General features: G+C 36.2%; 1 protein-coding gene across 4 annotated transcripts in view; it reads right to left on the reverse strand.

Annotated features, from left to right (window-relative positions):
* LOC102588516 (epidermal growth factor receptor substrate 15-like 1) overlaps positions 1 to 12,557 on the reverse strand; it is a 33,173-nt gene extending 20,616 nt beyond the window's left edge. For 2 of the 4 annotated variants that reach the window (XM_006339933.2, XM_006339932.2), the window contains exons 1-3: positions 12,078 to 12,557; positions 6,782 to 7,892; positions 2,592 to 2,810 (exon numbers count right to left, since the gene is read on the reverse strand). In XM_006339933.2, coding sequence (XP_006339995.1) covers positions 2,592 to 2,810; positions 6,782 to 7,892; positions 12,078 to 12,224 — 1,477 coding nt within the window. In that variant the 5' untranslated portion in view covers positions 12,225 to 12,557. The remainder of the gene's footprint in view (positions 1 to 2,591; positions 2,811 to 6,781; positions 7,893 to 12,077) is intronic. The other 2 variants (XM_006339935.2, XM_006339931.2) reach the window with 2 other exon arrangements.
* Between the last annotated feature and the right edge of the window lie 3,374 nt (positions 12,558 to 15,931).

The raw sequence follows: 15,931 nt of genomic DNA on the forward strand, positions 1-15,931 counted from the left end.
GGGGAGTGGGGGTGGTAAGGTGGGTGGGTGGGTTGGAGTGTGCTGGAGGATGGGGAAGAGATAATTAATGTGTAATGCCATTTGTGGAACTTGTTTTCCTTACTTCCATTAGGGAAGTCATTTTCCTCATTTTTAAAGAACTTATTTCCCAAACGAAAATGTTTCCAAACATGAGAAAATTGGAAAACATTTTTTATCCGTGTTTTCATAATCATTTATCCAAATTCCACCCATTTTTAATTGGGCAAGTTGGACAGGATACTTGCATTTTTTATCCATTTTTCCAGCACTAGATGAGGCCTAAAACTAATGGTAGAGAAAAAAGATAAATACAAGTACACTGCCACAAAACTGAGAACAAACTCCCCATTCAATCAAGGAATTTTAGCCCCAAATTAGTTTGTCTCTCCTAGTAATACTGATAAAGATCATTTTATATTTACTCATATTAGTTATTCAAATTTTAGCAAATTAATAATAATCTAAACCAAAATGAATATATCATCTGTAACTGTATATAAAGATGCTGAGTCAAATGGGTTTTGGTGGGAGGTGGAACAGCTGGATCAAGTTCTGTATCTCAACTGTGATATGTTCATTTTTCAATACTCATTAATGGGTCACCTGAAGGATTCTTCAATGCACATAGAGGGATCAGGCAAGGGGATCCCCTATCCCCTTTCCTGTTCATCATAGCCATGGAGGGACTCAACAATATGCTGATATAGCTATGATATCAGGAAGAATTCAGGGATTTGAAGTTAGCAAGGTTGCTGGAAACAGTGTAGAGATCACACATCTGCAGTATGCTGATGATACAATAATTTTTTGTGGGGCTGAGGAAGAGCAACTCTTGATAATAAGACTTATACTGGTGTACTTTGAAGCCATTTCTGGGCTCCATATAAATTGGAACAAAAGCCACTTGTATCCAATTAATGTGGTTCCAGAAATGGATCACCTTTCTCAGATCCTGGGAGGTGCGATAGGCACTTTGCCATCAATATACTTGGCCATGCCTGTAGGGGCTGAGTATAGGTCCATAGATATTTGGAATCCAATTCTGGAGAAATGTGAAAAGAATTAGCCAGATGGAGATCACAATATCTATCCTTGGGAGGTAGACTAACTTTGATTAACTCAATTTTGCCCTCCCTACATATATGTTATCTATCTTCCATATACCCCAGTTAGTAGTTCAAAGGTTGGATAAAAACAGAAGAAACTTCTTGTGGCAAGGCAATAAGGAAAGGAAAGGTTTTCATTTGGTCAAATGGAAGAACATTATCAGAAGTAAAGAACAAGGTGGACTAGGTATCAAGAACCTTAAATACCAAAGCAAAGCACTCAAGGTCAAGTGGCTATGGAGGTACCATCAGGAGGACCAAGCCCTCTGGTACAGGGTAATCAAGAGCAAGTATGAGGAACTGAACACATGGGTAACTAAAGAGGTCAACACCCCCTATGGTATTAGCCTCTGGAAATCCATTAGAATATTCTGGCAGTTTCTCAGTAATCAATTAACTGTCAAAGTTTGAAATGGCAGAAAAACAAGTTTTTGGGTTGATAAATGGATGGGTACTTGAGCCTTAAAGATCTCTTTCCTGACATCTTTGTTTTGGCTCAACACCAACTGTTGCTGAAATGTGGTCACCACAAGGATGGAATATGATCTTTAGAAGAAACTTGAATGACTGGGAAATTCCCAGAATGATTGAACTTTTCAAGCTACTGGAGAGTTTCCAAGGAGTCCAAACAGGTGAAGACTATTTATGGTGGCATGGGCACAACAAAGGAAGATACAGGGTGAAGGAAGGATATAAACAAACAAGTCTTAGGGAGAATCAAGACTTCAAATAGCCTTGGAAGCAAATCTGGAGAGTCAAAGTGCCACAAAAAGTGGCATGCTTCACCTGGCTGCTAGCCAATGAAGCAGTTCTGACATTGGACAATGTGGCCAAGAGAAGTATATCTCTATGCAACCGATGCTCCTTATGTGGTAAGGATACAGAGACAGTAAAACACCTCTTTCAACACTGCAATTTCACTGACCAACTGTGGCAGATTTTCCTTAATCTCAGAGGCGTTTCCTGGAGTATGCCTAGTAAGTTTAATGAGACTCTTTTTAGTTGGGAGGAGGCTGGAGTTGGGGCTACAAACAGAAAAAGATGGAGGATGATCCCTGCTTGTATATGGTGGACTATATGGAGAGAGAGAAATGATAGATGTTTTGAAAATAGGGACAACAACCTGCAGGAAGTCAAGCTTAAATGTATTTTGTTGTTCTGTTTTTTGTGTACAAATGTCTACTCCAATGAGACTGAGTCAATCATAGATCTTTTCGGGTCCATCTAGATCCTGGTTTAGCATTGAAAAGACTATAATCTTTTTCTTCTTTTTTGTAAATATGGTTTTTCAGTACTACCTAAGTACTGACTGAAATACAAATGTTACTAGTGTCAAAAAAAAGTGAGAAGGCCAAAGTAATTTGTTAGTTAATGAATAAATTTTCCATATGCATGTGTACATGATTGGCTCACAAGCCATGTCCAAGGCATGTATGTGCATAGTGTAAAAAGGGTGAAACATACCTGGTGTCTCTCTCCAAGCTGTCGCACCATGAGATCCTGTAGGCTGGCCAGAAGCAGGCAACGGTGACTCGTCAAAGATAAGATTAGCTGGAAGGACTGAAGGGAGAGAGCGACCTTCCCTGTGTCGCTCCATCAGGTAGAGTGCAATGCTGAATTCCCTCAAAGAAAGCATGCTGTCATTGTCTTGATCTGATAAATCCCACACCTGTTTTAAGACCTCTGGGAAACCAAAAACAAACTGCATTAATGTCTCATAGGACCAAATAAATACCAGCTTGACTTTAAGATAGAAAACAAGATAATCTAAGATAATTATAGGGAAGATTCTCAAAAGAGTAAGAGATATGCTATCACACTCTTAAGTAGGTTGTACAAACAATGTCTCAAAGCACCAAGTGACCAAGAGCTTAGCATTGTGACAAAGCAGATACGATGCTTCAAATCAATTGTAACCACAATTCTCAAAGAAGTGAGAATGATATTCTCTACCACTACTCTATTCTCTTTCTTTTTCGATACTGTATGCTCTATGACTACTATTCACCATCATTGTCAGTATTTGTTACAAAAGCTACAAGCTGTTGAATGGAAACTGTTGTCTTTGGAAGCCTAAAGTCATAACTCCAACTATGAAACTTCTCTGTTCAAGGAAGAAATGTGGTAGGTGAATTCCATAATGTGCCCGTTTATACTCTATGGACAGCTATCTTATTATCATAAATTATATTTCATATGTGCTGTTTAAGGTATTAGAAGTAATTATGGTAGTTGCAGTAAGTTTCAGATCGTTAGTCACTTGAAGAGCATACAAGGTCCAAATCTGTCTTTAGTAACTTGAGATCAAGGTTCTTTTTTTTTTTTTTTTGAGAAGGTAGATCAAGGTTCTTTATCAAGGTTGTTATCCTCAAGCCCCACGTTTATTCGCAATTCATTTGCAGCTTATTTTCAAATCACCCACGGTAAGGTGCTCAACAGTGTGAATTACGCCAGGTTGTCTATAAAATAAATCAGTGATAAGTCAACAACTTGTTAGTTGCTTCAAACTTATAACAAGTAACTATGCAGTGTCTACAGAACCAACTCTATATACAAAGTAAAACAATTGTTTTCTTTTATTCTAGAAAAATATGATTAGGAACTCTTCCCCGTGTCCAATATGTAAAATCTGATCAGAGTACTACTATTATGACCTTAAAATTCTTTATAGCAAGCCAACTTCTTGCAAAACTTATTTGCAGATGACAACAGACTCGATCCCTCAGTGAGGACATGTCCGATAAGAGGACATTTACCACAGTAGAATGTCTTTTACTACACTCTTTAAACATAATGGGGAATCTGTATTATCGTAGTACATTATATGTATGCAAAGACATGCATGATTCTCCACAAATAACATCCAAACATCCATGCTACCTCAAATCCCATAGGTGGTTCTCTCGTATACACAAAAGTACTTTCAACCCCTTAAAAAGTGTTCCTACACTCTTCAAGTACATAAATGTTTTTTCTATACGAACTATTCAAGTACATTATTTCAACTAATAAAGTATTAAGTATACATAATTTCGATCTTATCACAAGTATAAAAGTGAGCTATCCTCTTCATTATGATTTATGAGTATCAAGACTTGTTGAGATCCAGTTGTGTAAAGTGTTGATCATTGGTTGTAAAAAGTTTCACGTATATTTGAATATCGCCATTCATAGAGCGTAACTATGATCAACTAAATATCCTAATTTGCATCAGGTAGGCTGCCTACATCACACCCCTTAGGGGTACGTCCCTTCCTCGTACCCTGCATGAACGCGGGATGCTTAGTGCACCGGATTGCCCCTTTTCTTAGATAGTGATATTTTTTGGCATAAGATCACTTCTAATAGAAGTAAGTTGCCAGTGTTAGAATTTTAGAATTAGAATACTAAAAGCTAGGGGATGTCCAATATTTTCTATAATAAAAATAAAGAATTATGATTAACTGATAACGTAGTTGGTTTAAGTTATTCAATAAGACAATAAGAAGTTCACAGGGAGTGTCCTGTACTTTAGGAGATAACTGATATATATATATATATACACATACACACACACACACACACACACACATATATATATATCATCTTCTCTTATTTTCTCACATAGTAATACCTCTACGATTTTGGCAGACTTCATGAATTTGATGTCCTTTTTTTTTTTTTTTAATGACAAGGGAAACCCGCAGCCGCCACCCTTTGGGTGCGCACAGGGTAAAACCCCCGCTCCTATGCAATAGCTCGCAAACCATATAGGGGGGGTAACCCACACTAGGCAAGCCCGGTGCGACGAGCTCGAACCCGAAGGCAAACCCTTGCTTTCGCTTGCAAGGGGTTTCGAACTTGAGACCTCCAACATGGAAGTCCCAAGCCCAAACCACGGGGCCACCCCGAAGGGTATGAATTTGATGTCCTTTTGAAATTAAATATCACTTATTTTGATATCCGTTCAAAATTTAAATCCTCTTCCATATGGAGTGGAGTATTAGAAGAGTTTGAGAAGAAGCTTGCATCCTGGCAAATGCAATATCTCTCAATGGATGGTAGGTTAACCTTAATAAACAGTGTGCTTGGCAGCATTCCAACCTACTCCATGTCACTATTTCCCCTGCCAAGCAAGACTTTGGAGCAACTGGATCAAATCAGGAGGAACTTTTCACAGGAAGGGAACAGTACTGAGCACAAATTCCATTTAGTCAAATGGGATAAGGTGATACTGCCAAAGTACCAAGGTGGGCTGGGCATCAAGGATCAGGCCAAGCACAATAGATGTCTTCTAATGAAATGGTTGTGGAGATATACGCAGGAGGACCAAAGTCTTTGGAAGGAAGTGGTTAGGGAAAAGCATGGAAGCCAAGACCACTGGAGTACTAAACAAGCAATTGGCCCACGTGGAGTAGGAGTTTCGAAGTGCATTAGTAGGCTTTGGGATGAATTCTCACGGAATCATCATCTCATTGTTGGAAATGATCAGCATGTCAAGTTTTGGAAGGACAGATGGCTCGGGAACACCACTCTAAAGGGTGATTTCCCTGCTTTTGTTTCAAATAGCTTGGGAGCCAGATGCAACAGTGCAACATTTGTAGAAATGGAAATTTTTTTATCTAACTTTCAGAAGGAACTGGCAAGATTGGGAAATAGAGGATTTTCTCGAACTCTTACAAGCTCTCAATGGGTTCATAGGAAATGACATTGCACCAGACCAGTTTAGGTGGGGCATACTGATGGACGCAAGTACAGAGTGAAGGCAGCCTACAAGATAGCAATGGACCTGAATGTTATCACTGACAACTGCCCTTGGAAGCTAATCTGGAAGGTCAAACTTCCACCCAGAATTGTTTGTTTTAGCAACTTTGCCACATGTGGAACAGAGAAGCAAAAACTCATAGCCATCTGTTTCTACAGTGCCCGGCTGCCCCAGACTTATGGTACCTGTTCCTCACCCTTTTTGGCCTCAGATGGGTAATGCCAAACACTATCAGGAAAGTTTTTGAATGCTATAGCCACTAGAAAATTGACAGCACCATCAAAAAGATTTGGAAGAAGATACAGCTGCCATCTTATAGACTATCTAGAATGAAAGATATAGAAGATGTTTTGATGGCCTCTCAACTAGACAATATATGCTCAAAGCTAAAAGTCTTTTGTATTTATATAGTTGGGTTTTTTTGTCCCCAATGGATTCCCCTAATAGTTTTGTAGATTTTGCTTACTCTATGATAGTGTACTAGAGATAACATACTAAGTGCTCACTCTTTTGTAACCACTTTGCATCTTCTTGATGCCATGAATGGAATCAATAACTTCATCTAAAAAGAGCAAACTCAAGTTAATTTCCATAACCTTGACTTTGAGAGGTGTGTTAGAAGTATAGTGTTACTGTCAGAAATATAAAATAGATAATTAAACATTTTTAAAAAAAGAATATTAGAAGAGTTAAGTTAATAACTTAGGTATTCTTTCAACTTAAACATTTTCTGTGTAATATTTTTGACACCTAATAGGTGTATCTTGTATTCATTTAAGCTGGCCTTTTGAATTCAAGAAAAAAGTTCAAGATGTGTATAGAAAACCTAAGTGCTTACTCTTAGTAACAAGAAGGTGCTAACAGAAGGTACATGGAATCTCAAAGCTAAATAAGAAACAGAAAATCGCACCTCGGGGCAGCTTCCAACTTAGAAACAAGCTTCGTGCCTCTGCGCCAGTAATTTTTCCATCCCTATCTGTGTCCACTGCCATAAATACTTTGCTATACTTCTGATAATCAGTCTGCGTAATCCTTGGCCACGGAATCTGAGGTTGACCAGGAAGAGAATTTCTACCTGCACTAGGATTTGCAGCAGAACTCTGCACTGGGACCTGTTGGTTCGGCCTCACAGTCAAATTAGCTTGCTGATGCTGGTGTACCGGCTGCTGAGGAAGTGTAGTCTGCGAATTAACTGAGTTAGCCTTTACAGGAGGTTGGGCACCTGTAGATGCTCGGTCTGTGGCTGATGAAACTGCTAAGCTGCTAGCTGAAGATATAGTTGGTGTAAAGCTTTGATTTGGTTGAACTGATGCAACTGAAAAAACATCTCCAAAGAGTGAATCAGATGGAAATCCATTTCCTGCAACTGAAACAGATTTAGGAACCTTGGCATCAAGCAGGTTACCATGTGACAAAGTTGCATTATTTGATTTTGATAGATCTGGTTGCACTGATGACGTGGTTGCTTGTTGTGTTTGCTGTGCAGAAGGTGTCAATACAGCCAGACCAAATGCATCCTGACTTCTAGAACTGCCACTTGAATTGGGAGCTTGGGAATTGACACCTGCTTGTGAGCGACCATTCTGACCAGCAAACAAATCAGTGGAACTGGGAGGGCGAGAAGCTGAAATAGTACTTCCAACTAGCATTCCTTGTCCGGAAACATTTGGTTGAGATTGGAAACCAGGGCTAGGATTTGAGGGCCTAGGAGGCCCCACATAACTTTGCTGAGCTGGTAAGCCTTGTTGACCCCTAACGCCGAAAGTTTGAGTTGCTGTTGGAGTAGCACCACCAACTGGAGGAACTGTAGAACCAACCTTATTAGTTGGTTGAGGACCTGGTATGACTGCAAGGTTTATTTGGGGAGCAGGAATTTTGGCTGAAGCTGGAGTGAATAACGCAGCCTTCACTATTTCTGGAGTCAACTCTCGTTTTTGTGCTACCGTAACAAGCTTGAGAGCATTATAAAATTCTTGGCGATTAAGGTAGCCAGTACGACTTTGATCAGCATATGTCCATATCTACATAATGGAAAAGAAATGCGAATTTTAGTATTAACTATTAAGAAAATAATAGGAGATCGATAGCTCCAGATATCTAACAGAAGTCACGGAGACTACATAAACTACTTCTTCCCCATCTTGACTGTGTTGAACTTGATATCTATACCTGACTTTTGGCTAGCAGCATATTTATTATAGAGCTAATTAATACATCACCAGCTGGAATATAAAGGCATGGTTCATCAAGCATAGGCTGAACCATAAAGCTATTTTCTACTCTTTTCAAGTAGCTCCAATATATTTTACTAACTAGTTCCTGGGTTCAATACATCCGCGGTCTCTTCCTTCAATATCAGTTTGTGGACCTCTATTCTTTTGCATGCATTATAAGAATTGAAACTGAAGGTACCAAATTATCAAAACATAGCGATGGTCTAAGGTGCTCGCACTCTTCACTTTCAGTGCCACATACAATGAGTTTTTAAATCAAAACAAAAGATAGGGTGAAATCATAATTTAGGCATATGTCTTATTATCGTTAAAAGATATTTGCATTAAAAAAAAAGTCAACAACCACAAGGTACTTTAAAGATATTTACAGGTTAACATTATTTTTGAATGTGCAATGAAGTTAAGAAGTCTATCATGGCCTCTATATCATTTGTAATAGACATGTTACAAAAAAAAAAAACAGTAAGATTATGCTTCTGTACTTAACAATAATAACAACTCCAACTTATTGTTCCTGTGACCAAGGAGGAAATTGCATATGCACTGGAAGGGATCAACGATATGAAGGCACGGTGTGATGGATTTAATGCTTATTTCTTCAAGAGTCCTGGTCTGTGATAGGGGAAGAAGTCACTCAAGCAGTCTTGCAATTTTTCAATACTGGTAGAATGTATCATCCTATAAATTGTACTTCTGTTACACTAATTCCTAAGGTCGACAATCCATCAAAAGTAGGAGAATATAGAGTTATAGACCGATCTCATGTTGTACAACACTTTACAAGATCATCTCCAAAGTGATTACTAGTAGGTTGCAAAAGGTAATGAATTCACTAGTGGACCCTATCCAATCAGCTTTTGTGCCGGGGAGAGCTATCAATGACAACATCATACTGAGCCATGAGTTGGTAAAAGGGTATGGGAGGAAAGGCATATCACCATGATACATGATCAAGGTGGATATGAAAAAAGCATATGACTCCCTAGAGTCGAGTTTCCTGGAACAAGTGTTGATTGACTTACAACTCCCCCAGCTCTTTATTGTGTGGATAATGCAGTGTGTAACCACTATTACCTATTCCATCACCATTAATGGTAAGGCTACTACTCCCTTTCCTGCAAAAAAAGGAGTGAGGCAAGGTGATCCCTTATCTCCTTTCCTATTTGTGCTTGCTATGGAGTATCTCACTAGACTTATGAAGACTGTACAAAGTCAAGTAGGATTCCAGTTTCATCCCAAATGAAAAAAAAACAGAAAATTGTGCAGCTTAGTTTTGCTGATGATTTACTACTTTTCTGTAGGGGTGATAAAGACTCTATTATGCAATTATTTGCCTGCTTCCAGGAGTTTTCCAAAGCGTCAGGATTGATAGCTAATATGGACAAAAGCTGCATATCTTTTGGTGGAGTACCTGGTGATATACAGGTTCAAATATTGGCTGAACTTAATTTACTCAAAGGAGAGCTACCTTTCAGATATCTTGGGGTACCTCTCAGTACTAAGAGACTCTCTGTTGTCCAATGTAAACCTCTCATTGATAAAATGCTAGGAAGGATCACTAATTGGTCCTCTAGATTCTTATCATACGCTGGAAGGACTCAACTCATCAAGAGTGTCTTATTTGCTATACAAATCTATAGGTCTCAAATTTTTGCCCTTCCCAAAAAGATTATATAGGTGATAGAGTCCTTATGTAGAAGATTTTTGTAGACCGGCAGTGTTGATGTCTCAAAAAAACTTTGATAGCTTGAGATACATCGTGTTATCCTATATTAGCAGGGGGTTTGAATTTCCTAGATTTTTATACATGGAATAAAGCTGCATTGTGCAAGCTTTTATGGAATGTTTGCCAGGAAAAAGATAAACTCTGGGTGGTATGCATTCACACGTACTATGGGCAATATTGCAATATATGGGGGGGGGAGAGCCTAAACAAGCCTCTTGGATGGTGCAAAGGATCTTAAAGGCACAACTATACTTCACAGAGGCTGGCATACAAGAAGATGAAGTATTGGGGATGAGGTCTTATTCTATTAGTTCAATATACAAGAAAATGAGAGGAGAATCAAATAATGTGGACTGGAGGAAGCTTATATGGTCTAAAATGGAGCTCTAAAGTGGAAATTTATCTTGTTTTGGCTCTGCATAGAAAATTACTTACCAAAGCCAGGCTAGCAAATTGGAGATGTGTTGAATCTGATACTTGTCCATTGTGTGATCAAGCTGCTGTGGAAAATATTGATCATCTGTTTTTTGTGTGCCCTTACGTATCTGCTATTTGGTCGAAAATCTTGGTGTGGCAGGGCATCAGGCGACACAGTATGACATGGCAGGATGAGGTGAACTGGGCAATAGCACACATGAGAGGTAACAGTATCAATGCTCAAATATATCATATGACTCTTGTTGGGAATGTATACCATGGGTGGCAGGAAAGGAGTTGTCGAGTGTTCCAAGGGAAAACACGGAATGCAGAAGAGATTATTAGGAAAATCATTCAGGATGTTCATGGGCGAGGATCCTTGTATTCGCGACTAGAGAAACGACTAGAGGAGTTGAATATGTATCCCTGAGTAAAGGCATACCATATAGGGATTTAGACGTTAAAGTGTTGGAGCTGGTTGTCTAAGGCTGCTATTTTTTATGATCTGTAACTCTTACTTGGTAAATAAAATGTTTACTAACCCAAAAAAAAAATACTCAAACTTGATCTAAAAAATTTGCGCATTTGTTTCCTTCCAAATGGTCCACCAAAATTTACGCATATTTTATAACTCTATTTTTAGATATTAGAATTATTTTTAATTGAATCCAGCACCCGTATCCTTACCTGGATTCATACCCCCGAATTTTAAAATTTAGATCATGAAGGATCCGACCTCCAGATGTGCACCGATATCAGAGACCCGCACTTGAGACTGAGCAACTTAGGGCCTATGGTTGTGTCAGTTCATGTAAATATTTTCATCTCACCACTTCAGGAAACTTTTCAGTATCTATTACCCCACATTCATAATGTTAATTCTCAAGCTCCTGAAAACTGGGGTTCAGTATAATAACTGCCAAAACTTACTTATTTCTAAACAACCATGTATTCCATCTCGGGACACCCCCCCCCCACCCCATAATCCATATACTATAATAGTGCAACAAAATTTGCAGCTAAAATGATCTTAAAAAATTACAGTTAGCATTGCAACGACAAAATGAAGCAGCCAACATCATGTATGGGGAACCAACATCTGAAGCACAAATCTCAAAAGATTGAATCAGGTTGTTCAATTCCTATAAAGGTGTCCCGTGATGATGACCATTGCCAACAACGACTGTAGAACCAAAGCTTGCAGTTACTGGAAGAACCGGGAAGGAGAAACACATGGTAAAGAGAGAAAAGGACGGCAAATAGGCTCCTCTCTGAAATATAGAGAGGGAAACTAGATTCAGAAGACATGGGCGATCTGCTACTGGTTAAGATTGAATCCATCATTTGGTTTAAGCGAAGACAGTATTAAACAGCCTTTGAATGATTTCAAAATTCCCTTTCAAAAATTTCAACTGAGACTGAACTGTGCCCAAACATAGCGGAATTGACATAGAAAATTCATACAGCTGACACCACTAGTTTGGGATTGAAGTTTAGAACATCAAATGATACTGAATATTCCAAATCTTCCTAGTTCCTACTAAGCCCACGAAACTCAAATTCCTAATCCAACCAATACACCTAATGGACTACAAAAGATAGAGCAAGAAAAATGAATTGAAGTACATTGCAATCACGTGAACTTCATGCTACATCATACGTAAAACAGTACAAAATTTAAGCGAATTGAAACAGGACCAGTTTGTAGAAAAATGAAAAGTTAGTCGCATGACAGAAAAGTAAATGGATTATATTTCTTCTCATTGGCGCTAATGAATAACCGGGGGGTAATAGAGAGGGAAAAGAAACAAATGCAGAAATCAAATAACCTGAGCGAGGACTGGTTGGGGTAAATTTGAGCCTTTGAGAAAGGCAACGGCCTCAGGGCCACTGATCCGACCATCCTGATCCAAATCAGCTCGCCGAAAATAGGCGTCAAATTGATCGATATTCGGAGTCTGATTCTGTGCAGCCATTAGTCAATTGAGAAATCGGCCCCCGATTGATTGCGGTTCTGAATTAGATCTGTGAGTAAAGCAATCGTTATCGAATCATTTATAGCAAAGTTTGATCTAAAAACTCGAAGGGTTTTAGAATGTCCGCCGACGGCGACTTGCCGGTGCCGGGGCTAAAGAGAATGAATGGGGTAAAGTGAATAAACAGAGTGCATTCGCCGTGGTAGTTTTATGTGTTGTGATCAAAGCATGGGTTTTCATTTCAATGAATGTTGTTCTTCATCAATTAAAGGGATCCCTCAATTAAATTATTGCTCAAATTTATTCATTTTTCTCTTTTTTGCCATAAATGTTCATTTTTTCTGATATTATTATTTATTTTCACCTTCCCAAGCTTTTGTAAAGTTGTAAAATACTACTACTTCCTCCCTCCTATATTAATTGTTATATTTTAAAAAATTAATTATTTTTATAATATATTTAAAATCAACGCCTATTAATAGTATTATAATAAAGGCCTCAAATTAAAAACATAAAAACATGCCTATTACTGCTATGGGAGTAGCAAAATTATTGAAGGTTAATATGATATGATATGATTATGGACCTTTGCAGATTTATCATGAAAATTAAATGATCCTTAATGGATAAAAGGTCAAAATTAGATGGTTTCTGGATGAGCAAACAGAATTACACACAGTTGAAAAATGCTATAGCATAGCATAGACTTTAATAATTAATTAGAAAAATATGAAGAGACATCGGACTTATCTACCCAAACAATTAATATAATAGGCTATAGCATAGACTAATTAATTTGTCTCCCATAATATTGAAAATAACTTATTCATCACTAATTAAAAATTTTGAACCCCAATTTTTAAAGAAAAAAATTCTTAATAAGTAAGGTTTTCCTTTCAAAATCTTATATGAAACAAATGTAAATTTATCAAGCTGATAAATAACGATATATTTTAGATTATTAAGATATAATTATCATGAACAGCTATAGCTTAGAGAAGCTGGCGGGTAGAATTAAAAAAATATATATCAACGATTTATGACCATATCAAAAGTCAGATTTGCTGCTATTGAAGTTTGGAAACTGAGTTTAACATTTCAAAATAAAGTTGCAAATGGCATAGTATTATAATAAAAAATTGTGTTTCTGTTAAAAAGGATATATCTCTTCATCTTTTTTATTTGTGTATTGGTATGTTTGGTGTTGGACACTTTTTTTCTTTATTCGATATTCGGTATTGATATTGAATTCGATTTATTTGGATTTTTGTGTAAGCCCTCATTGGAGGAGACACATTTCTTATCAAGATTGTTTTCATATACAAAGGTCAAATTTGAGATCTTTGATTAAGAGAGGAACAACCTCATCTACTACACTACCTCGATGGTGGTATCCGCTCTCACCTATAGCCTTAACCCTCTTCTTACCTTTCCTTTGCTATTGGGGTAATGCGTTTTTCATGTATGCTTGGTTAGTCAATTTTTATTTTATTGTATCATACAAAAATTATGTACGAAACTATTTTTATAATAAAAATCACTCAATTCTTCATCTAAGTATTGGATATGTATAAACAAAATCTCACATGGATAGTTATAAAAAAAATATAAGGTATTAGGATATTTTTGATGATATAAGGTCTTTGAAAAAGATTTTTGACCTTCTTATTCAACAATTAATATCAGAGTTAATGAATCAGCGAGATAAGTATAAAGATAATAAAACGACCCAAGTTAATGTCTTTACTCATATACAACTAACTTTAGCTTTGAACATGCATACACAAAGAAATTAGTGGGTCATGATGACCACAAACACTCAATTGATAGGTCATGAAAAACTTAATGGATGTATGAAATTGTTGGACATGTTTGAACAAAGTTTCGTAGTGGTAGTTAAAAAAAATGACAATTATGAAGTGTTTGATCCACTCAATAGTGTGACACATTTTGAAAAAATTGTGTAGGCTTAACTTAAAGCGAAAAATTACACCATGTTATGAATATTTTTGGGTTGTTTTAACCCACCATTAAGGATTGTTTGGTATGAAGATGAAATATACAAAGTTATCTCCTGAATTGAGATATTTTATAAGATTAATTATCTCACAATTTTTATATGAGATAACTTATCTCTGATTAATACTTTAAATTAAACGCACAATAAAATAATTCTACATTTTATTTTGAAACTATTGTCTCTAATCCATATCAAACGACCCTAAGTATGAAAAAAAAAAGTTACTAAACTATTTAAGGTAACGAAAGTATTATGAATTGCCTAGGTATCACAAAAAGCGACTACACTATATTATTTGTAACAGAAACTCATTAATTAACTTTACGTAATTACTATCATGTAGGAGATTTCTTTCGTTTCCTTTTAATAACTTTTTGTATTCCCTCCATTTTATATTAATTGAATTGTTGAGATATTTTTTATTTTTCAAATTAACTTAATTGTTCAATTTTCTAGATTACTTTTGAATTGTTCTTTCAATTTTACCCTTGTATTGAAATTAGTTATTAATTAATGTTTAGTTATTTTAATCATAAATTTGACAATAATTAATAAGAATAAAAATGAAAAGTTATACCTAATTTATGTCTTAATCTTCTTTTCTTAAAGGATGTGAAATACCTCAACAATTCAATTAATATGAAATGGAGGGAGTAATATTTAGCGAAGTTATAAGATATTTAGAATAATTTAGTTGTACAATTACTCCCATAATACTCAGGTGAAGTTGAGTGTTTTTTTTGTTTAAAAAACAATAATAGGATAATAGAACAAATAAAATAGTACTTAAAATAGATTTAAAAGTATATTTGAAAGTTGAATTAATTTGACGGTGGCATAAATTCAAGTGTCTTAATAATAGATCCACAACAAATATGTGTTGGCTTAGTTGATATGACAAATTAATACTAAAAAAGTAAAAGCCAATAAAAGAATTTTCTCATTATCAGTTTTTAATTCCTAATATTTTATTAGTGTATCAAGACAAGAATTGACACATCATAATATATAAATTCATAAAAAGTTGCAATTGGATTTTATTTTTTCTTCAATATAAAGAAAACTATATATTTATATAAAATAATGACATTATAAAAGTGTCAACGCAACTATAAATGATGTGATAAAATAAAAAGTAAGGCCACTAATACAGATAAACAATAATTAATTTGTATAATTTGGATGTTGCGTGGAGCAAATTATAAAGTGTACCAAGTCTCGCATGGGATTAATCATTAATGAGATGATGAACATCGTTTTCCTCACATTAGATTAATGCCCAATTTGGTAGTTGGCTTAGTTCTCAAATCTAAACTTCCCCACCAAACAAATGATTACTCTAACTCAACTAATTTTAACCCAAATACCTAATCCACAAATAGAAGTAGGGAAAAAAAAGGAAAATTGTATATAATAGTAAATTATTAATTCAAATTAAATGCTATAAATATAGTGTGATTTAATTGTACCCCATAGCAAACTGTTGTTATTTCGCCTCTCTCCAGGTGAATCTCGCTCGCCACTCTCGTTCTCACCCTCCCTTTTTATACAAACACAAATGTATAAAATGTGTTTCTGTTTGTATAAAGCGAGAGAAAATTGTATATACAAATACAAATGCATATATTTTCGTCCTATACACTTATGATTATACAAATACGATCTTCCCCTGCCCAGTTTTCTTTTG

Source organism: Solanum tuberosum, unplaced genomic scaffold (assembly GCF_000226075.1).
Source record: "Solanum tuberosum cultivar DM 1-3 516 R44 unplaced genomic scaffold, SolTub_3.0 scf00013, whole genome shotgun sequence".
NCBI classification, from domain to species: Eukaryota; Viridiplantae; Streptophyta; class Magnoliopsida; order Solanales; family Solanaceae; genus Solanum; species Solanum tuberosum.